Source organism: Panthera uncia, chromosome C2 (assembly GCF_023721935.1).
Source record: "Panthera uncia isolate 11264 chromosome C2, Puncia_PCG_1.0, whole genome shotgun sequence".
NCBI classification, from domain to species: Eukaryota; Metazoa; Chordata; class Mammalia; order Carnivora; family Felidae; genus Panthera; species Panthera uncia.
The window spans coordinates 149,635,629-149,659,042 of NC_064810.1; the positions used below are offsets into that span (position 1 = coordinate 149,635,629).

The 23,414-nt window shown below is 56.2% G+C and overlaps 1 protein-coding gene across 6 annotated transcripts; it reads left to right on the top strand.

The window, feature by feature from the left end:
• The first annotated feature begins 829 nt into the window (after nt 1-829).
• On the top strand, nt 830-23,291 carry PLCD1 (phospholipase C delta 1). Of its 6 annotated transcripts, none has more exons than XM_049629016.1 (15): nt 830-966; nt 9,403-9,567; nt 12,964-13,192; nt 19,137-19,266; nt 19,360-19,591; nt 20,174-20,375; nt 20,485-20,629; nt 20,707-20,856; nt 20,955-21,113; nt 21,328-21,487; nt 21,669-21,785; nt 22,154-22,332; nt 22,427-22,559; nt 22,636-22,785; nt 22,930-23,291. In XM_049629016.1, the coding sequence occupies exons 1-15, from the start codon at nt 933-935 to the stop codon at nt 23,013-23,015; spliced, it is 2,271 nt and encodes a 756-aa protein (XP_049484973.1). In that variant the 5' UTR covers nt 830-932; the 3' UTR covers nt 23,016-23,291. The 6 variants fall into 6 exon arrangements, with proteins under 6 accessions (XP_049484973.1, XP_049484971.1, XP_049484974.1 ...); XM_049629018.1 differs by lacking the exon at nt 830-966 and adding an exon at nt 5,707-5,990; XM_049629014.1 differs by having other exon boundaries at nt 19,137-19,591.
• Nucleotides 23,292-23,414: the final 123 nt, after the last annotated feature.

Sequence of the window (23,414 nt, forward strand, 5' to 3'; positions counted from 1 at the left end):
AGCAGGATTCCTGGACTTTCTGGGGGGGGGGGGCGGTATCTGGGTACCCTATAAAGAGGGTGTCTGCGTTGCAAGACTTGAGGGGATACAAGGGACCATAAGGGCCTCTTGTTCAGACAGCCCCTTGGGAAGCTACCCAAAGAAGGGACCCTGGAGATGTAACCCCATCCTAGGTCCCGTCCCTCCACTCTACTGCACAGAGCGCCAGGGGGTTGGGGTGTGAGAGGCTCAAAGGTGAGCTCCCTGCATCTAATTGCTGTAAACTTTCCCTGCCTGAGTGTCAGCCCTCACCAAAGGCACTCTTGGGGTCAGAAACTTCCCATCGAGAGAAGAGGGTACCCTCCTTCGGACGAGGTTCAGGCATACCTCTCCGAGGACCTCCTAACCCGTGCCCGTGCACGCATTTTGCAGAAGGAAAAGTACAGCTCTGGGGAACCTCTGCTGGCCGCCCGGCCGCCCAGGCTCCCTTTCGCAGCAGCCCGGCTGGGCGTCGGAAGCTACGCGGTCCTTTCCCCAGAATGACGCGATTCTTTCGAGCATCACCCCAACCCTGGCGAGGCGCCTACAAGTAGGGCGTGGGGCCGGGCCGCCCTTGGTAATGACAGGGCCCGCGGCCTGTGGGTGGCGGCGGCGGAGGAAGCGGGAGGAATCTGGCTATTTCTGGCCGGGACGCGCCCACTAGCCTGGGCCAGGGTTCGGGGGGGGCTGCTCGGCCCCCACCTCGGCCCTCCCCGATCCCTGGAGGGGGCGGGGAGAGACGCGGGTTGGCGGGTCCAGGGGGCGGGGCGGTGTCCCGGGCCCACCTCCGGTCTCCTCCCACCGCAGTCCCTTCGGGTCCCTCCACCTTACTCGGCTCGGACCCGAGGCCATCGGCGCAGTCGCCGCGCACGTGTGTCGCGCGGCGCCCCCTCCCGCTGCGCCGCCCGTCGGGCATGGACTCGGGCCGGGACTTCCTGACCCTGCACGGTGAGTTCCTGGCTGGCGTGCGGGCAGACCCTGAGCGGGCCGACCCCCGCGGAAAGCCGTTCCCGGCCCTGGGCGGGGGGCCCGAGGCTCCTCCGGCTGCCCTCCGCCCCGCCCCGGGCCCGCCTCTCGGCCCTTTTGTTGCATTGGGGAAATCTCGGCCCAGGACTCTCGGGGTGGGACTGCCCCGCAAGACCTTGGGCGTCTCCAGCCTTGTCCCCCAGATCTGGCCGGAGGTGGGGGGGCGGGTCGTGACTCTGAAGACTTCCCTGAAGGCTACCCCCGACCCCGCCTGAAAGATTCTGCCTTTTTCTGGTCTCAGAAGGCTGGGCTCTATGGTCGGCTGCGCACGGAGGGGCCGAGGAGGGACGGAACCAGCATCCACGAATAACCAAGTTTTCCCCGCCCCGTCCGGGCTGCCCGAGAGGCTCCCCAAATCCCAGGCGTGCCTGGACCGCGTCTGGCCGAGCGGGTGTGGCGCGGGGAGGAGGGGGAGGGAAGGAGAGGCGGAGGTGTGCAAGGAGCGGGGAGGGAAGGAGAGGAGGAGGGGTGCAAGTTCGGGCTGGGCGGCCGTAACTGCCCCGCGCAGAAATCCTGGTCAGCGATGCACCAGCTGGAAGGAGCAGCGCGACCCTCGTAACCGCGCACCCTCCTGGCGGGGCCGGGCCAAGTCTCACCGCGCACTGCCTGCCGCTTCACCCTTTGTCCAGCCGAGTTCTGGCCCTCCGACCCACCGGGGAAACAGTCTGGGCCGGCTCCTGGCCATATTGCCGTCCCTCCCGGAGAAAAAGCAGCTGTGGGCTCCCCCACTGCAGGGCCTTGGCGGTCTTCTGGCAGGTCAGGACCCTCAACCTGGTCTGGCATTCTTTGCTCCGCCCTGGGGACTCACCCACTCTTAAGGGTATCTTGTCCTCCTGGCCCCTGAGATCATCTGCCAATTCAGCAAACCCTGCCCTTCACGCCAATCACTGCTTAACCATAACTCCGCGTTCTCTGGCATCCCTGGGGTTGGAGGCTTCAGTGCCCACCACTCAACCATCTAAACCATACAGGGAGATAATAGATGGGAAGGAGAAAGGCAGAGCCCTCCAGCTGACCACTAGAGACCCCCTGGATTTCAGGGGGATAGGAGATGTTCTTTTCAGCCAGCCCCCAGTCTATCTTGTGTTTCCCAGTTGGCCTGCACGTGGTCTCCATGGCCCAAAGAGACCTTTGCTCAGTGCCCAGAGCTGTTACCCTCACACCAGTAGCCTGGGCTCCGCCAGGCAATCTCGTCCAGCTGGGTCATGGGGTTCCTGCCCCCTTTCCAGTGCTCCCTCTTCTCTCCTCAGACCAGACGTGTTCTTAGTGCTTCTGCCAGACTGGCAGAAAGGGAGGCTGGATGGTTCAGAGCACCAGAGTAGAGACCTCTGCTTTCTCTCTCATCCCTTGGTTAGTGCCATCTACCCTGCACACTGCCACGTCTTCCATGCCTGTCTCACCCTCAGGTCTCCTCCTCCTGCAAGCCCTCTGGTCGCCTCTGGCCCAGCTCATGTTGGAATGGGCTCCATTCTCGGGCATCCGTGCCTTTGTGCAATATCTCTTCCCTGGTGTCTTCCCCGGAGAGGAAGCTACGTGGAGGGACTGTGGCGTGGGTTTGGCCGCACTGGCCCCTTCGGTTTGAGACCTGCCTCCCAAATGCCTCACTCTGTCCAGCCCTTCCTGTGGGGCCGTCATGAACACTACAATCCTCAATCGTTTCTCTGAAGGCCCTCCTACTTCTAGCACATCACCCAGAATTACGTCCCTTAATCACCTTTGTCCCCCCTGCTACAAACCAAATCAGGACGCAAGAACCTGTCAAGGAGAATTGATGGTGGGAAGGGGTGGTCACTGTGACCTGTGCTGTTCCAGATTGTCCACGCTGCACCCCTTTCATATTTCGTGCCCCCCAGCACTGGACATGTGCTGTAGGACCACACCATCTGGTTTGGGCCGTTGGCAGTCTGCTGCAGAAAGGCCCCCTCCATTGGCCTGGGGTCGGGTGGGGGGGGGTGGGGATGGGGGGAGGGCGCTACAGCCTACCTAGATAGGAGATGTCCCTTACGTCCTCACCCCAGATGCATGCAGATGAAGTGTAGTCTATAGGCATGCATTCTGGAGGCAGGCTATATGAGTTCAAGCCTTGACTTTTTCATCTCAGACAGATCCCTTGATTTCTTTGTGCCTCAGTTTCCTCAGCAAAATAGGGGATACGAATGCTACCTACCTCACAGGCTTGCTGTAAGGACTGAATGCGGTAATATGTATAAGGCAATGGAAACAGTGCCTGGTACTCAGCAGGGGCTACGTTTCTGCAGGAGGTTCACCCCCAAGTGATCATGCCCTGTGTGTTCTTTGGGAGATGAGGGGGCACCATAAGATAGTCCCTTGCTAGGAAAAATGTGACCAGAACAGGACTCGAGAACCAAGGGGCTCTTTCTGGTGCCTCTGAAGCCCTCAGACTGATGCTCCAGTCCCCTGGCCTCCTTCCCCTCCTGCACTACCTCTGCTGTCTCCATTCTAGCCAGGCCTGCATCCTAGCCAGTCGCAGCCTCTCCAGCAGCTCCCCAAACGTGCCTGAAAGGATACTACCTCCCAGGCCCTCCCCTCACGGAACACATCCACCTTTACCAACTTTTCCTACACCAAATCCACCCTGCCCCGCTCTACGACTGGCGTTTGTGAAAGTGGAAGGCAGGCTGTAGGAGGGCCCCCATCTGGGCCCCAGGAACCCTGGGCTCCAGTCCTCATTTCGCATCTCTTTATGTTATGACCCTGAGCAAGTCTTTTTGCCTCTCTGGGTCCTTTCTTTTCACCCATGGTATACAACATCAATTTGCAGGGGATGTCGGAAGGACAAGGCACTTATGGGCATAGGAGCTCTAGGTGGGCAAAAAAGCCGGTGCCCTCAAGAGATAACGGTTCCAGGGGCGCCTGGGTGGCTTGGTTGGTTAAGCGTCCGACTTCGGCTCATGTCATGATCTCACGGTCCGTGAGTTCGAGCCCCGCGTCGGGCTCTGTGCTGACCGCTCAGAGCCTGGAGCCTGTTTCAGATTCTGTGTCTCCCTCTCTCTCTGCCTGTCCCCTGTTCATGCTCTGTCTCTGTCTCAAAAATAAATAAACGTTAAAAAAAAAAAATTAAAAAAAAAAAAAAAAGAGAGATAACGGTTCCAGAGCCATCATAGCAGGTGGGGGTGGCCAGCCCCCTGTTCACCTCAGTTATGTTTCAAACCTGCCTGTCTCCGGAGTTCCAGGCCCGTATACCCCACAGGCACACCGATCCTCGCTGATCCTAACATTTTGTGCCATAGGTCACTTTGGCGGTCAGATGAAGCCTGTGGACGCCTCCTCAGGGTCATGTGTTTAAGTGCATAAAAGAAAATACATGAGCATTCGAAGGAAGCAAGTTACACTGAAGTGTGATTCCATCCATAGGCCCTTGGGGTCGGGGGGTGGTCCTTGGTCCTCTGAATGAGAACCCTTGTGTGGTTTCTCTAAAACAGGCTTACCTTGCCCTCTGCCCGCTGCCCTCCAAATAAAGAACAACTTGCCTGTGCCCGTATTTCGGCTCATCTACACCAACACACGTTCTCACGATGTACTTACTCTCTGTGACGTGACCTTAGGCAAATCACTGTGCGCTTCAGTTTATTGTTAGTATTGCTTTGCTTGGCTGTGCTAATGGCTGGCTTTGAGGGTGACTCACTGCCCGCGCCGGTGACTGGAGCTGCAGTGAGGCGAAAGGAGGAACTATTCAGGGGCGGAGAGTAAAAGAAGGGTGAGTCAGGCCTCTGGGTGGTGTTCTGACCTTGGCACACAGTAGGGGCTGGATGCATGAAAGAGAAGTTGTAACTTACATGAAAGGTCCCACTGTTCCCGAGCACACTGGCGGCCCAGTTTTGTAGAAAGTTGCGGTAGTTCTCGTCTGTTAATCAAAGCAAGCCTGCGTGAATGGGCTCATTTTTAAGATCAGCCTTTTTTCAAGAATTCCATTCGCATTCGCAACCGTGGAGATGACCCCACTCTGGTGGAGAAACCGAGAAAAGAAAACAGGCCCGCCTGAGGTTCACAAGCGAGGCAACAGCCGGCTGAATTACAATGAATTCGTTGAGTAATTGAGGTAAAATACTTGGCAGGCTTGGTGGTCTGCCCCAGGCTCCAGCCCAGGCTCCTCCTTAACCCGCCCCATCCCGTCTTCCTAGACTCGTCCGCGGTGGCCGCCGCCACCCCGTCTCCCCTCCTCTGCTCAATCTCGCTCCAGCTTCTGGTCCTTCGCCCGGCCCCCAGCAGGTGTTTCGAATTCGCGGCTCGGTCTCCGCCCCCCGGTGGACACCTCCTCCAAAGCCGAAATTCCTCCTTTCCCTACGCGAACCCCGCGTTTTTAGGGCCGTTTACCCTCCCCTGGTCTGCCCTCTGGACCTCGGCTCCGCCCCTTGAGAGAGGCTCTGCCTCCAGGTTGCTTCCCAGACCCGGTTCCTTTCCTTCGTCCCCCGACCCCAACTTCTGGGGCTGTGGCTCCGCCCCCTATCAGCTTTCTGGGCTGTGGCTTTCGCCACAGATCTGCTTCCTGGGTTACGGATTTGTCCCACTCCCGCCTCTCTGGCTCCTCCTCTCCCCGCCTGGGGCCCGCCCCCCCGGGGGCGAAGGTCCCGCCCCCCCGGGACTGGCCACGTCTCTTAGGGTCTGCCTCCGCCCCTTTCAGCCCAGATTTCTCTCACGCCCCGCCTCTAGGGCCGAGGCTCCGCCCTTCCAGGTTAGCCCCTCCTTCTGGATTCTGGCCCCGCCCCCCACGCCCGGTCTCCTCCCCTGCTCCTCTCGGGGCGGTGCTTCCGCCCCCACGGCCAGGGCTTTCTAGAGGCTTTGCTGTCCCGGGCCAGGCTCGGTGGCGGCAGAGGCACCGGGGAGCGTCATGCAATGCCTAGGAATCCGCAGCCGGACCCGCTCCAGAGAGCTCTACCTGCAGGAGCAGAGCCTCAAGGTGGCAGCGCTCAATGGGCAGAGGCTGGGTAAGGGACCAGGAGGGCACCTAGCTCTGCTGGGAAGGCAGCTGGGACACGATGTAGGTAGACCGTATGTCCCTGAGCTCGGGATTCCTGCCTTCGATCCTTTGATTGGACATGTTCAGTGCTTCTGTGAGTGAGAGCCACGGTGGGGCTGTGTTTGCAGGGATGGCGTGTGGAGTGAGTATGGGGGGACTGGTTACCTCTTCTGATCTACCTGAGCCCCTCCAAAGGGCCCTCCTCGCCACCCCTAGCCCCTCCTGTTTACAGATTTCTGAGGCATTACTAGGTATGTGGCCCGGGGTAATGACTCTGTAACCCAGTGAGATGATTGTTTGAGACTACGTGATCCAGTGTGATGCTGTGCAAATGTGAGTGACAAATGTGACATTGGGTGACCCAGTGTGTGACCTAGTGGTGATTCTGTCCCTCGTGCGGCAGTGGGGCCACTGTGCAGCAGCGATGATATGTAACATGTGCGCGACACCGTGGCACCAGTGTGACAGCGTGTGATCCAGTGTGATGCCGTGTGACTGCGCGTGTCCCAGGTGACTGATTCTGTTTTTCTGTGTTACAATACGTGTTACGTGGATTTTCTGACAGTGCTCTTTGTAACATTACTCATTGTGCCTGAGTAGTGACTACATAAGGCAGTGTTTCTTAGCACTAACCCTTGGGCAGGCTTCTGAGTCCTGACTCCACCGTGTAACTTCCTTGAGCCTCAGTTTCCTCATCTGTAAAATGGGAGTAATGATAGTGCCTTCTTCATAGAGTTGTTGGGGAGATTAAATACACGTGCTAAGATCAGTATCTTGGTCAAATCCTGACCATTAATGTTATGGTGGCTGCTATTATTATCGTTGTTATGACGATGTTCTGGCGATGTTGAGGACGGCAGTGTGTGATTGTGTAGCTGTGCGTTGCCGTGGGTCCCAGACCCGATTTGTCTCCATTATGCATCACCCTAGGTGCATGGGGGCAGGATTCCTGGCACCCCCCTCAGCCTCTTGGCACCCGCAGCACCCTCCGTACTCACAGAGGCCACCTCGCTGCGTGTAGCCAGCCGGGGCAGGCTGCAGATCAGCCCAGGGGCCCCTGAGCTCAGAGGCCCCTTCTCAGGAGGAGAAGGTACCACAGATGAGCGAGTGGGGCTGGGCGCGGGGTGTCCGTAGACTTTCCGGGTGCTCAGGGAGGAAAAGTGGTGGGGCGGGCAGCCCAGAGGCCCCAGAGACAAGAGGGCCACAGGTGAGGCTCAGAGGTAGGGGTGCCTGCCCAGGTTTGCTAATGGCCCAGGAGGCAGTGGCGATTATCAAGGCCCACCTTGGGGCTGAGGTCCGTGTTCCGGAAGCCACGTCGGCAGCCAGGGGACTTATCTCTGCCTGACCGCAGACAGGGCCACGGCCCGGCTCCAGGACAGGATGAACATGTCATCTCCTCACGGTGTTTTCCAGGGCCGGAGGGTGGGGCTCACCTTCGACTGTCCGATCCCGTCCCCCCATTACCATCTGTGGTGTGGCAGCGGCTGGCCCTGATGAGCGCCCGGCTTGGGCGCGGGGGCCAGGCAGAGGGTCCGGAGAGGCCCCTGGCAGTCCTACCTCAGCCTCAGAAAGGACAGCGGAATGAATGCCCCAGCAGAGGCTGGGGGACTCTCTTCGGGCATCCGGGAACTCCCTTCCCTCTTCCTCTTGTTTCAACGCCACAGACACAGCCGACAGTTTAGGACTTCCTGCAGGAGCCCCCTTTTCCTGCACTGACCCTCCCCAGGGGCTGAAGTGGGACTGCTCACACCAAGAGTCTCCCAGCGGGGTCTCCCAGAAGTGTGGGGAGACTTGGGACAAAGGAGGGAGAAGGCACATCAGACAGACACCTCTGAGGAGGCCCACAGACGCCTCTTCCTATGCTGTTCTGACCCAGTGCTGATGGGGGAACAGAAGCCCAGAGACAGAGGGGAGCTGCCTAAAGCCATGGGGCGGGGTGGGGGGGGTGGTTTTCAGCACTGGGTACTGTCCCCAGTGGAGGCAGGAGATCGGGGAGGGATAGGGAGGGTAAGGGTGGCTGAGGCCTAGGGAAGTGGTCCAGAAGGTTCTGTAGGTCTTGTGGGGGTATGGGGAAGGCTGGTCGGGGTGGGGGCAGTGGGAGCGTGGATAAAGCTGGAGAGCCTATCAGGCGCTGCAGATCTGGGCTCAGAAAAACAAAGCTTATAGGCCTAGTCACAGGCCCCTCAGACTGGACCCACGTGGTCCCTGATGTCACCACTCTGCTGGAGCAGAAGGATGAGGACCGCCGAAGGGCCACCTAGTTTTAGTTTGGGGGACAGAGTGAGGGGAGATGGCCGATTGCCTCTGAACAGAGCTGGCTGCTGGACTGCCTCTGGCTTGGGTGACAGATACAGATCTAGGCGCATTTATCTCTGTATTACGTTGATGAGTCATTAAGGTGGGGAGTGGTCTCTCCCTGATCACAGTTGATACAGGGTCTGCTTGGGGATGAGGGCTCCCGGGGATCCAGGCCTGGTGCCCCTTTGGTACCTCCTGCTTGGAGCTGGTAGGACAAAGGGCATTATATCTTTGGGAGCCCCCGCCACGCAAGCCAGCCTGTGTGTCTGAAGACAGCTGGGCAGGAGGGGCCGTGCAGCCAGGGTTCTGGTCGTCACTTGGCGCCCTGGACCAGGTCTTGCCTCAGCTGCTGAGAAGGCTGTGCTGTGCCTCAGGGCTATGATACGCTGAGGTTCCCCGACCCAGGACACTCAGAGATGAAGCGGGCAGGGAGAGACAGGGGCATCCCAGCAGGCCAAACATAGGCCCCAGTAGGCTCATTGGTCTCCCTGGGGGCAAGGATCAGAGACCTGCTCGAGCAGGTGCAAGTTAGGGTGGGGGCAGCAGGGGCGAGGGAGGCAGGGACGGGCACAAGGGCCCTACTGCAACCATAATGTTGACACCAAGAACTACAACTGCTCTGACCTCAGGACCTTTTCTTTCCTGCCCTGCCTGATATTTTGGTCCCAGCTTCCTTCAGATCAGTCTGATCCCTAAGTATGACCAGGAGGGTTCTTACAGAACCAGGCTGTCTCAGGACACCTAAAAAACCTCAGGAACCAGATGTTCTTGAATTAGCTGCTTTCCCTTTGTCCATTCAGCTGTGGGTGGCAGGTCACGGTGTATAAAGTGTGGCGTTCAGTGGGCGGGTGTCCTGAGGTTTACATGGCCTCAGCTGGCAGTCAGAGATGACTTCCTGGAGGAGGCAGGGCTCCAGGATCAGGCTGGAGCTTGGGTGAAGGTGGGAGAAGGGAACCAAGAGCTGAGGAGGAGGCTGGTGAGAAGTGGGCTCCGAAAGGGTCCAGAGGTGGGAGTAGCTAGCATGGGTCCGGCGGCAGCAGGGACACTGGAGGCAATGGCATCTCACCAGCTCTGTCCCCTAGGCCTACAGGATGATGAGGACCTACAGGTACTGCTGAAGGGCAGCCAGCTCCTGAAGGTGAAGTCCAACTCATGGCGGAGGGAGCGTTTCTACAAGTTGCAGGAAGACTGCAAGACCATCTGGCAGGAGTCCCGCAAGGTCATGCGGACCCCAGAGTCCCAGCTGTGTGAGTATCCCAGGGCCGCAGGGTGGGAGCAGAGTGGGGAGCCTGTGTTTGCGTGGGGAAACTGATGCTGGTTGGGGCAGGGAGTGGGGGACGGTCAATCCTGGACCGGGACCACAAATAGGGAAGCCCAGGCCTGGCCTGGTGGGGCCCGGGTCGGTCACACAACCAGGACCAGATGTGGGGAGACTGAAAGTTGGCAAGGGTGGCGGAGAAGAGTTTGCTAAATCACCGATAGGGAAACTGAGGCCTAGTCTGGGCCGGAGAGGGTGGTCACGGAGGACCACAGACGGCGAGGCCTTTGGGGGGTAGGGGTATATAAACACGACCACAGATGGGAAGGTCCGGCTCAGAAGTAGGGAGGTTGCTGGAAGGGTTGTCTGAACTCACAGGGTATCCACTGAGACAGATGTGGGAGGGAGGGAAGTTGGGTGGAGTTTGACTCCAGGTGTAATGAGGCCACAAGCCAGGCCCAAAGTCCGGGGGCAGATAAGGCCCTTCCCGGTGTCAGTGGCCAGGATACGAGGTGGGGCTGCGGGAGGCAGTTCCTCCCCGGGACTGGGGCCATAGCGAAGAGGTGGGGTGGAGCAGAGAGAGCCCTTCGCTGGGCAGTTCCCTTGAGGGTGTTGGGCCTGAGGGTTTTCTGGCAGCTTCTGAAAAGGCCCAGGAACCCAAGCCTCGGGCCTGTAAACGGAGAGCGCCTCCAGCAAGCCCTCACAGAGACAGCTACCTCTTAACAGAGAATGCCCTAAAGACTCTGCAACACGAGTGCTCCCCTCCGCATCTTTACGTGGTGGGAAATTTTTAGATCAGTGCTACCCCAAAAAAACTTTCTTTGGTAACAGGAATGTTCTAGATCTGTGCTGTCCAGTATAGGTCCACTGGCTACCTATGGCCATCAGGCACTGGCAACGTGGCTGGGATGACTAAGGAACTGAATTCTTAATTCTACTGAATTTTAACTAATTTATATCTAAATAGCCACATGCGGCGGGTGACTGTTGTGTAGGACCGCGCAGGAAGATCACTGCCGTTGGATTCCACACAACCCAGATCCCTGCCTTTGGCTGTGGCAGTGGCGGGGTGGGGGAGGGGGCACACGGAGACAGGGTCAGTCGGCTGGGAGTGAGATCAGACACGGGCGACAGGCCCGGGGCGGGAGGGGGGACAGCAGGAAGCGGAGGGCCTGCCCGCTGAGGGTGCCCATGGAGGGTTTGCCGGCCTCAGGAAACTGAGGTAGTCAGCTGAGAAAGTATGGCCTGCTGGCCCTGTGGCTGTAGCAAGGCCGGAGGTGAGGCGGGGTAGGAGCAGGGTCGGATGCGGAGCTGGGCTAGGGCCTTGGGGCTATGGGCCACGGGTTTCTGAGCAGGGCAGGGTCAGCTTGGAACGGATGGAGCCTGAAGTCTCTCAAAAAACCACCCGAGTGCACATCAGCCGCACAGCATGGAAGCGACCCAGACCTTTCCTGTCCGTGGCACCAGCCAGTCTCCTTCATAGGCCTCTGCCCTGATATGGGGCTGCCGGTGGGGGGGGGGGGGGGGGGGGGGCGCGGCATGGTGGGAACGGGGCATCTTGTTCTCTGAGCCCTGGGGATTCCCGAGAGCCCACACATTAGCCAGTACACTTGTGTGCCCAGCACTTGGTGGCGGTGGGCGGGGGGGCGGAGACAGGGGAGGGGACCTGGGCTGGGGAGACGAGCCCCTCATCCTGGGACAGCTGTGAACACGAGGGCAGGAGGGGCATCCCAGGCAGGAGACCAGCGTGAGCAAAGATGCAGAGGGGAGGACGAGGAAGGGGCACAAGTGAGGGGCCTGGGCAGAGGGGCTGCAGGGGTGACAGGTGGGGGGTCAGGCACCAGGTGTGCTCAGGTGAGGAACATGGCTAGAAGAGGCTTTCTTCCGTGACAGAGACACTGAGACAGCTCTCGGACTGAGCACCCGTGTTGGCTGCTTCCCTTCTCTGGGTGAGCAGCAAGACTGTTGGCCCCAAATGCGCTCTGTCCTCGGGGAAGCTGAGGCCAGGTGACGGAGGAGGGGAGCAGCGCCCCCAGTTCTCTCTGCCTCTGCTTCCTGCTAAGTTTCCCCTGACCCTTCCACTACCACACCCCCCCCCCCACTCTGGCTCCCAGAGGCAGACAAGGCATTATCAGCAGCGGAGGCATCTGGAATCTCTCTCTGGTGCGGGTGGGGGTGCTGGCCCAGCTCCACAGCTCAGGTTTCCTGTTGTCACCCCAGCCTGGGTCAGCTGCCTGCCGCTGGGGTGAGCCTCGCCGGCACAGGAGGCCGTGGGCAGAGGGATTAAGCACAGGTACCCCCAGCACCCCAGATGGCCGAGGGCTCACGTGTCTGGCCATCAGAGCCTGCTGCCCAGGCGGGGGCACATGTCATACACCTAGGGCTTGTAGGTAGGTGGCTGGGAGGCGTCTGGGCACTCAGGGTGCAGGCAGGCACCAGGAGGAGAGGTGAGCTTGTAGCCAGAGCTGGTCTAGGACCCGAGACAGATGGATGTGGATGGCTCAGGACGCGGGTGGGGCAGGGGCAGAGCCTGAACCTTGATGCTAGGCAGCTTAGCATGAGCCCAGCTGGTGGGACTGGCTCACGGCCAGGCCAGGGAGGACACACTGGGGGTAGTAGGGAGGCAGGGGCTTGCTGCTCCCTGAAGCTTGGAAGGCTTGAATGTGACGGGAGGCCTCTCCCCCAGCTTCTGAGGACAGAATGGCGTACTCCCTCAGACTCCTAAGGGGCACCCCTTGGGGTCCTAGAGGGCCACGGCCTTCCTGCACCCTCCTTGCCAAGGGGTTCTCTGAGGTCAGGACACACACAGACACATGCAGGGCAGGGCCCTGTCTACGCTCCAACGCAAGCACTTCTCCCTCTGCACCCACGCCCCAGGGCCATGATGGCTTCTGTCTCCTGGATGGTCAGGAGAGGGGCCTGGAGGCTCTCATGGCTGTCTGAGGGGAAGACGGTACAAAGTCAAGGGCAATGAGGAGGGTTTGTGGCCTCCTGTCTGTCACAGGCTCCAAGCTCCAGAGTGGTCTCCCCCATCTCTGAAAGCCCTGTCCGGCCCCAGTACTCTCCCAGGGGTCCTACACCCTCCCAGTCCAGAAAGAGCAGGGCTGGGGTCCCAGGTGCCCCTCTCCGAGGTCGGCCTCTCCCTCTGTCCCTCCCTGTGCGTGTCCGCTGCGCACCGCAGTTGTGTCTCACGTTTTTCCAACACCTCAGTCTCTGGCCTCCTTCCTCCCTTCTGTGCCGCCTCGTCTGTCCTCCTGTCCCTCTCCTTGTCTCTGGATCGTAGAGCTCCAGCCCCGGCTCTACCGGCCCCTACGCCGTGCCTTGGGCGCATCGGGGGCAGGGACTGGCCTCGCAGCTCCCTCTGCCACCTGTCCCCTTTTCGCAGTCTCCATTGAGGACATTCAGGAGGTGCGGACGGGGCACCGCACGCAGGGCCTGGAGAAGTGTGCCCGCGACGTGCCCGAGGACCGCTGCTTCTCCATCGTCTTCAAGGACCAGCGCAATACACTAGACCTCATCGCCCCATCGCCCGCTGACGCCCGGCACTGGGTGCAGGGTCTGCGCAAGATCATCCACCACTCGGGCTCCATGGACCAGCGGCAGAAGCTGCAGCAGTATCCTTTTGGTGGCAGTGGGTCCTGGCCCAGCCTGTGGATACTGGCTTTGGCCATCCCCAGGGCAACATGGGAACGGAAGATACCCAGATCGGGCCGTCGCACCAAAATAGCATAGCCTGGGGGCTTAAACAACAGAAGTTCACTTTCTCACAGTTCTGGAGGCTGGAGGTCCGAGGTCTGGTTACCAGCATGGTTGGATTCTGATGACAGCACTCTTCCTGGCTTGTGGGTGACTGACTGCCTTGTCACTGTGTCCTCACATGGCAGAGAGAGAGAGAGAGTCAACACGATCCCTGGTGTGTCCTCTCATAAGGGCACGAATTCCATCATGAGGGCTCCACCTCGTGACCTCATCTAAGCCCCCCAAGACGGATCCCCAGATGCCATCATATTGGGGGTTAGGGCTTCACCTTATTGATTTGGGGGAACACACTTCAGTCCTTAGCTGAAGGGAGGCAGAAAAGGTACCTGGAGCCCTGTTTGGCCTACACTGTGCACCCCCCAATGTCCCCTCTTCTCCCCACCAATAACCAGCACAGGTGAGGCTAATGGCAGCAGCCTGCTTCCACGGGAGGGTGTGCCTTGGGTGTTTTAAGCATGTTTCCTGGAGTTACTACATTTTTTCTCTCTGGGGATTTGGGAGGCCCTGGTACCCCCTGTGCCATTCTGGGGGGAGTGGGGCCCAAGTTTCCCGGGGCCTGGTGTGCAGGCCAGCCTGTGGGCTTAAAACAAATTCACTTCCAAGTCTGGGTGCACAACACGCTAGCCTAGGACTCAAAGTGATCGGGCTTCTGGTACATAGGGTTAGGGAGGAGCCAGCTCCAGTCCCCTCTTTTAATGACAGTTTTATTGACATATGATTCACATACCGTGTAATTCCCCTGCTTAAAGTGTACAAGTTAATGCTGTTTCGTACATTCACAGAGTTGGAAGTAAGTTTACAACATTTCATCACCTTAAAAAGAAACCCCACACCCCTTAGCAGCCACTCCCCATCTCCCCATGACCCCCCAGGCCCTAGACAACCACTAATCTACATTTTGGCTTTATATGTCTGCCTTTTTCTGGGCATCTCACGTTAAGTACAAGATACAGTCTTTCGTGACTGGCTTCTCTCACTGAGCATGTTTTTCAGGCGAATCCATGCTGAATGGATGAATCAGGACTTCATTCCTTCTTATGGCTGAATAACATTCCATGGCGTGGTTATTCCCCAGTTTATTTATCCGTTCAGTAGTTGATGGGCATTTGGGTTTCCACTTCGGAGCTTTTATGAACCAATGCTGCTATGAACATTTGTGTACAAGTTTCATGTGGTATATACCTACAATTTATAAGTCTTATGGTAACCGTATGCTTAACCTTTCGAGGAATTGCCGAACTGTTCTCCAATGAGGAAATTTACATTCTCACCAGCAGTGTATGAGGGTTCCAACTTTTCACATCTTTGCTAAGGCTTGTTACTATCTTTTTTTACTGTAGCCAGCTTTGTGGGTATCAAGCGGCATCATTGTGGTTTTGCTTTGCATTTCCTTGATAGCTAATGATGTCGGGTATCTTTACATGTGTTTATTGGTCATTTGTATATCTTCTTTGAAGAAATATCCGTTAGATCCTTTGCCCATTTTGTGTTGTTAAGCTCTTAAAAAAAAGAGATTTTATTTTTAAGTAATCTCTACACCCAACATGGGGCTCAAACTCACAACCCTGAGATCAAGAGTCGCATGCTCTACTGACTGAGCCAGCCAGGTGCCCCTATTAAGCTCTTTTTTAAATGGATCTTTGAAAAAAATTTTTTTAATGTTTATTTATTATTGAGAGACAGAGAGACACAGAGCATGAACAGGGGAGGGGCAGAGAGAGGGGGGAGATAGAATCCGAAGCAGACTCCAGGCTCTGAGCCATCAGCACAGAGCCTGACGCGGGGCTCAAACTCACAAACTGCAAGATCATGACCTGAGCCGAAGTTGGTCGCTTAACCAACTGAGCCACCCAGGCACCCCATTAAATGGATCTTTTTTAAAAAAAATTTAATTGTGGTAAAATATACGTAACATAAAATTTACCGTCTTCAACTATCGTAGTAGTGTTGAGTACATTCCCATTGTCGTGCAACCAACATTCAGAGCTTTTTTCGTCTTGTAAAACTGAAATTCTACATCCATTAAACAACTTGCCATCCTCCCACCTCCAATCCCCACTCCCCAGCCCCCAGCAACCACCGTTCTCCTTTCTGTCTCTCTGAATTTGACGACCCTAGGAACCTCAGATAAGTAGAATCATACAGGATTTGTCTTTTTACAACTGGCTCATTTCACTTAGCAGAACGCCCTTAAGATTCATCTACGCTGTAGCATGCGTCACGGTTTCCATTCTTTTTCAGGTGGAATAAGGATAGTCCGTTGTCTGCCCCGACCACATTTTGTTCATCCGTTCCTCCACTGAGGGACACCTGGTGGCTTCCACCTTTTCACTGTTGTGCATAATGCTACTCTGGGCATACCTCTTTAGACCCTGCCTTCAGTTCTTCGGGGGTATATACGCAGAGGGAGAGCTGCGAGATCATATGATTCTACCCCCAGCTTTTTGAGGAACCACCATACTGTCTCCCATAGTGTTTGCACTGCTTTGCATGGCCACCGACAGTGCACAAGGATTCCGATTTTCTCCAAGTCTTCAACACACTTGTTATTTTCTGGGGTTTGTGTTTTGGTTTGTTTTGGTTTCTGATAGGTATCTTATTGTGGTTTTGATTTGCATTTGATTCATGATGTGGAGTGTTTTTTTGTTTTGTGTTTTGTGTTTTTTTTTAATGTGCTTTTCTGCCATCTTCTCTGGAGAAATGTTTACTCAGATCCCTGGCCCAGTTTTTCACTGGGGCTCTTTGTCTTTTTATGATTGAGTTCTAAGAGTTATTTATATATTCTAGACACAAGTCTCAGCTTGGTTATGCTTTGCAAATAATTTCTCCTATTTTGGGGATTCTTTTCTTTTTCTCGATGGTATTTGAAGCACAAGTTTTTAGTTTTGGTGAAGCCTAATTCAGCTACTTTTTGCTTTCATTGATGTGATTTTTGATGTTATATCGAAGAAGGCTTTGCTTAACCCAAAGTCACAAACATTTACTCTTATGTTTTCTTCTAAAAGTTTTACAGTTTTAGCTATTACATTTAGGTGTTTGATTTTTTTTTCTTTTTAATTTAATTTTTTTCTTTTTAATTTTAATTTGAATTTTTTTTCTTTTAAGGATGCTCCACGCCCAGTGTGGGACTTGAACTCACAACCCTGAGACTAAGGGTTACGTGCTCTATGAACAGAGACAGCCAAGCACCCCAGGTCTCTGATTCATTTTGAATTTGTTTTTGTGGCATGATGGGGGGGGGGGGTCCAGCTTCATTTCTTTGCGTGTAGGTAGCTGCTCCAGCACCATTTGTTGAAAAGATTGTTCTTTCCTCATTGAACTGTATTTACAGCCTCATCAAAAATCAGTTGACCATAAATATGAGGGTTTATTTAATGACTCAGTTTTATTCCATTTATCTATACATATGCATGCACCACATTTAAGTTACCATAACTTTGTACTAAGTTTTTTTGTTTTATTTATTTATTTATTTATTTATTTAAAATCCAAGTTAGTTCATGTACTAAGTTTTGAAATCAGGACGTGTGAGTCTTCCAAATTTGTTCTTTTTTTTTTTTTTCTTTTCCTTTCTTTTTTTTTTGTGAGATTATTTGGACTATCCTGGGTCCCTTGATGCCCCGTATAAATTTTAGGATCAGTTTCTGCAAAGTGGCCAGCAGGATTCTGATGGGGGTTGTGTTGAATCTGTAGATCAATCTGGAGAGTATTCCCCATTTAACAAATCAAGTGTTGTGGTCTGTAAATATGGGTATCTTTCCATTTATTTAGGTCTTCCTTAGTTTCTTTCAACATGGTGTTGTCGTTTTCAAGTGTAAGTTACACATTTAAATTTCCTTACTCTCTGATTTTCAGCAGTTCAGAGTTTTAAGTGTTTTTTTCTCAAGGCTATATCTACCTGATTTTGAGCTTTCTTAAAAGTCCAATTCTGTAGTACAGGCTTGTGCTTGGACAGGCTTCTGCCCTCTGGAGGATTCTGCTGCCCAGACCCCAAGGTCATAAACCCATTCCAGCCTACGGAATAGCAGTCGGCAGGGGGACCTCATGCTTGGCTGGACCACTCTGAACGTGATTTTTTTTTTTTTACCTAGAATTCTGCCCTAATTATTTTCTCATGTAAATATATACATAAAATATGGCTATGTTAGAATGAAATTTTAAAGGCCCCCAAAACCCATCTCCTTCAGAAACTGCTGATTTGGGTTCTGCCCCCAATCTTCTCTGCATTTCAATTTGCCTCATGATGCATTTGCCAAAAATAGTGGAGATCATACATTTGTATCCACTTTCCGTGTAACATTACATCATAATTCTTTCCCCATAAACAGCTGTAACGACTGTAATATTCCATTGAGTAGATGCCCTATAAGTTAGCGCTCCATTCTTTTAGCGGTGAACATTTATTTTTAGCCTTTCACTACTACAAGTAACATGGCAAAGAACTATGTTCATAAAACCTTTCAGTATTTAGTAGGAGTATTTCCTTACGAATAGATTCCTAGAAGTGGAATTAGTGAGTCAAATGATGTAGACGTGTAGACGTTAGCTGTATCTCCACATTCCTACAGGGTTGAACTGATTTCCTTTGTCCAAGTGCAAGATGGGAGTGTCCGTGTCACCTCACCCCCGCGTGCCTTCAAAGTAACATACTTTGAAATTGCTGATCTTACAGTTTAAGAAACCGCAGCTCATTTGCAAATTGTTAGTCTCTTTGATTACCGAGAACGTTTGTAAAAGGTCAGTTCGTGTCCTTCTCTCATTTAGTTATTAGGGTCATCGTACTGTTTTCTGGACTTTATTTTTTCTTTCTTTGACCCTCAGAATTGTGTAAAGTTTATATGGCCTCAATTATGTTGTTTCCTTTGCGACTTTTTCTAAAAACCTGCTGTTGGTTTTTAAAAATTATGGTCGTTGTCTTTGTTCTCTAATTTCTGTGGAATGTACTGTGGGGTTCCTCTTTCTTGACTTCTCCAGGTCTAGTCTGAGGGGACAGGGGACAGAAGGGAGAGGTGGGGGCCTAAGTGCCCCCATCGTGACAGCATGAGCCAGGCTTTGTTTTTTGCTTGTGATATCCTCACCTTCTGATCTGTGGCTTAAAGTTTTGATGTTTCCTGTAAAATAAGCCTCACGTGCTTTAGTCAAGTTGGCTAACAGTGATGTATTGGAAACCAGAAGGACAAACCTTGAAATGGTAACAGTAATTATCTGTGGGTGATACAACTACGGGGGATTTGTTCGTTTACTTTCTGCATTTTCTTTTTTTTTTTTTTTAATGTTTATTTATTTTGAGAGAGAGAGCTGGGGAGAGGGGCAGAGAGAGAGAGAGAGCGAGAGAGAGAGCGAGAGAGGGAGAGAATCTTAAGCAGGCTCCATGCTCAGTGTGGAGCCTGATATGGGGTTTGATCCCACGTCTGTGAGATGAGGACCTGAGCCGAAATCGAGAGTCAGACACTTGACCGGCTGAGCCACCCAGGCGTCCCTACTTTCTGCATTTTCTAAGTTGTCTATAAGCGACCTCTTCCACAGTGAGAAAATAAATGTTTTTACAAATGTGAAAAGGTTCAAATCCAGCCAACAGAAAATAGACCCCTTAATAGGATGTAACATTTTCTCCGAAGGGCCCATCGGATCTTGTCCCTGGGATGCTGACGTGCAGTTGCACCCGCAGGGGGCTTTGTCTGTGGGTGGTCTCAGTCCACCTGGGCCCAGGACTTCACCCTGGGCTTGAAACATGGCTCCAGCTGGGACCGTGGGGGTATCAGGGCTCCTGGGTTCTTTCTTTCCTTACCTCTTGCCCAGCTGGATTCACTCTTGCTTGCGAAAAGCTGACAAAAACAAGGACAACAAGATGAGCTTCAAGGAGCTGCAGAACTTCCTGAAGGAGCTCAACATCCAGGTGGATGACAGCTATGCCCGGAAGATCTTCAGGGTGAGGCAGGGAGTGAGGGCTGCTTCTGTGTGGCAGTGGGCCCTCGACCCTAGTGGGGAGCATGCGCTGAGCCCCGCCCACGTGGCCTTGCAGGAATGTGACCGCTCCCAGACAGACTCGCTGGAGGATGAGGAGATCGAGGCCTTCTACAAGATGCTGACCCAGCGGGAGGAGATTGACCGCACCTTTGCGGAGGCCGCAGGCTCCAGGGAGACGCTGTCGGTGGATCAGTTAGTGACGTTCCTGCAGCACCAGCAGCGGGAGGAGGCGGCGGGGCCTGCGCTGGCCCTCTCTCTCATTGAGCGCTATGAACCCAGCGAGGCGGGTGAGGGCCTGGCTGGGGCCTTCAGCCTGCACTCCCTGGGTCTACACTGGCTGGGAGACGCCCGGGGAGTGTCAGGAGCTGGAGGGAAGGGGGGTGCCTCAGCCTGCCCCATGAAGGCAAGCAGATGGGAGACAGGACTCCAGCATCACTACCCCTCTCTCGGGTCCTTCTCCAGAGGGGTTTGAGGGTCCTCCAGGAAACAGGAGAGGAGGCCGGAAAAACAAACCCTTTTCCTGCTTCCTTCTTTGTGCCCATTCTGGGCCCCTCCTTGTGCTTCAGTCTAGAGGCCCGGAGGAGGAGGAGGAGGAGGAGGAGGAGGAGGAGGAGGAGGCGGCAGACTGAGGAGGGGGCCTCGGTGTGGGGGGGGACCGAGAAGGTGGGGGGAGGGGGAGGAGGAGGGAGAGACAGAGCCCCACTCTGGGGTAATGACAGCCTGATGATTTGCCAGACTTACCTCTTCCGAGAGACGTCCAGGGCGAGCTCGGGACAGGGAGGCGGGGACAGCAGGGGGCTCCTCCCGAAGGTCTCCGGGAGGCGGCTGGCCTCCAGAGCTCTGACTGGTGCCGGCCTCCTCCCTCGCAGCCAAGGCGCAGCGGCAGATGACCAAGGACGGCTTCCTCATGTACCTGCTGTCCGCCGACGGCAGCGCCTTCAGCCTGGCGCATCGGCGGGTCTACCAGGACATGGGCCAGCCGCTCAGCCACTACCTGATGTCCTCCTCGCACAACACCTACCTGCTGGAAGACCAGCTCACCGGGCCCAGCAGCACGGAAGCCTACATCCGGTGGGGCCCGTGGGCGGGGCGGGGCGGGGCGGGGCGGGGCCGGGGCAGCCTGGGGGCGGGGCGGGGCCGGGGCGGGGTCGGAGGGCCTAGCCGCCACGCCTACCCGCAGGGCGCTGTGCAAGGGCTGCCGCTGCCTGGAGCTCGACTGCTGGGACGGCCCCAACCTGGAGCCGATCATCTACCACGGCTACACGTTCACCTCCAAGATCCTCCTCTGCGACGTGCTCAGGGCCATCAGGGACTACGCCTTCAAGGTGGGCGCGCTCCTGGCGGGTGAGGAGGGCCGTAGTAAGGGCGGCACCCCCCTCCTAACCTGCCCTGGGGCCTCCAGGCGTCCCCCTACCCCGTCATCCTGTCCCTGGAGAACCATTGCAGCCTGGAGCAGCAGCGTGTGATGGCGCGACACCTGCGCACCATCCTGGGCCCCATGCTGTTGGACCGGCCGCTGGACGGGGCCACTACCAGCCTGCCTTCCCCTGAGGTTCGCGGTGGGCACGGGGGTACCCATATGAGAGGGCAGGGGGGACTGGCCGGGAGGCCCGTTGGCTTGGTCTTGACCAGCTGCTTCTCCACTCTCAGCAACTGAAGGGGAAGATCTTGCTGAAGGGCAAGAAGCTTGGGGGGCTCCTGCCCCCTGGCGGGGAGGGTGGCCCTGAAGCCACTGTCGTGTCTGATGAGGATGAGGCTGCTGAGATGGAGGACGAGGCAGTGAGGAGCCGAGTGCAGCACAAGCCCAGGGTTCGAGGGGGAGTTGTGGGGGAGGGGTCAGCCCCGGGGACCGCCCCCATCATGGGATGTTTGCCTGGTCTCAGTTCTCTGTGGCTGCCACTCAGACCCTCTGCCCCCCTCTCTCTGTCTGTCTCCCTCTGTCTCTGTGTCTGGGTTTCTGGCTCTCTCAGTGCCCACCTGCCCCAACCTCTGAATCTAACCGGGGCCTCCCCATGGCCCCCAGGAGGACAAGCTCAGGCTAGTGAAGGAGCTCTCCGATATGGTCATTTACTGCAAGAGTGTCCACTTTGGGGGCTTCTCCGGCCCCGGCACCCCAGGGCAGGCTTTCTATGAGATGGTGTCCTTCTCTGAGAACCGCGCCCTCCGACTGCTCCAAGAGTCAGGTGAGCCCTGGCCCTGCACCCTCAGGGTGCTGTCCATCTGTCTGACCGTTTGGACTGGTCAGGCCTGGCTCCCCCTGCTCGGGACCTGGCAGAGTCGGCACCAGATGGAGCTGGTGGGGGGGGGGGGGGCGGGGCTCGGGGGGGGGGGGGTGTGCACTTCTGACCACCTACACCTTCTCAGGAAACAGCTTTGTTCGCCACAATGTGACTCACCTGAGCAGGATCTACCCTGCTGGGTGGAGAACGGACTCCTCCAACTACAGCCCCGTGGAGATGTGGAACGGGGGCTGCCAGATCGGTATGGGCCGGCGGGGGCCGGCGGGGCCTGGGAGGAGGCCTGGGTGAGGGTTTCGGGCCAGAGGACCAGGGGCCAGACACAGCGTGTTGTGGGTTCGGTTTGAAAATAATCCCCCCGCCAGCAAGTCACAGTGTCTGAAACCTCATCGTGAGCACACTAGGGCTTTGCATTCTGGCACCAGCAATAAAACGTGAGGCTGGTGTGGTGGGTCAGGGAGGGTGGCAGGGGGGCAGCAGGCACTGGAGTGGCGCTGGGCCCTCCTTCTGCCTCCCCATGGGCCTCTAAGGCCTCAGTCTACCCTGAGCAGGCCGGGCTCTAGGGCCCCGGAGACCAGCCCACAGCCTGTGACTGCTCTGTCTCGCCTCCAGTGGCCCTCAATTTCCAGACACCTGGCCCAGAGATGGATGTGTACCAGGGCCGCTTCCAGGACAATGGGGCCTGCGGGTACGTGCTGAAGCCTGCCTTCCTGCGAGACCCGAACTCGACCTTTAACTCACGTGCTCTGGCTCAGGGGCCCTGGTGGACCCGGAAGCGGCTCAGTGTCAGGGTACGGCCGGCCACGGGAGGGACAGGAGCCTGTGGGCCTCCCTCCTCCCTCACCACCATTCCCCACCCCTCATTGGTCCCCTGCCTTTCCTCAGGTCATCTCCGGGCAGCAGCTGCCAAAAGTCAACAAGAATAAGAATTCAATCGTGGACCCCAAGGTGACGGTGGAGATCCACGGCGTGGGCCGGGACACGGCGAGCCGCCAGACGGCTGTGGTCACCAATAACGGTACCTGCGGGGCCTGGGCGGGGCCCCCCCGCCGGAGCCGGCGTCCACGCTGCTGACGCGGTGCTTGCACCCCTAGGTTTCAACCCGTGGTGGGACACAGAGTTTGAGTTCGAGGTGGTTGTGCCTGAGCTCGCCCTCGTGCGCTTCTTGGTGGAGGATTATGACGCCTCCTCTAAGAACGACTTCATTGGCCAGAGCACCATCCCCTTGGGCAGCCTCAAGCAGGGTGAGTGTGTGTTGAGGGGGGGAGACAGCGAGGTCGGGGAGGCAGGGCCTGCGGTCTCTTGGGCTGGGGCCCTTGTCCCTTGAAGCATCCTCATCCAGTGACCGCAACTCTCCGTGTGCTCTTTCCTGCCCATCCACCTGCCAGGATACCGCCACGTCCACCTCTTGTCAAAGAACGGAGACCAGCACCCTTCTGCCACCCTCTTTGTGAAGGTGTCTCTCCAGGACTAGGTTTGGGGATTCTGGAGGCGGCTGCCCCAAGCCGGCCGGGCCCTCTGTCCACAGGCAGGGACAGGGCTGGTGTGGCCGCTCCCAGCCTCTCGCTTGGAGCTAGAAGCCCCGTACTGCCTTCAGCTCTAACATACTGTCAAAGCTGCTGCCTCTCTGGGCTTCCAGGAGCTGGCCCGGTCCCTGGAGCTCTCTTCGATTCCGTTAGGAAAAACACTGCAGCCCTCCGCCCTCTGGCCAGCCCCAGACTGAGGGTTTTTATAAAAATTATAAGACTGAGTCCTGTGGTCTCTTTCCCTGAATGCCGGAAGGATCCCTACAGAGGGCGCATGTGTGTGTGCGTGCACGTGTGTACCCGTGTGTGTGTGTGGGAGCACTGGAGCCCCAGCACCTCTCTCTCTC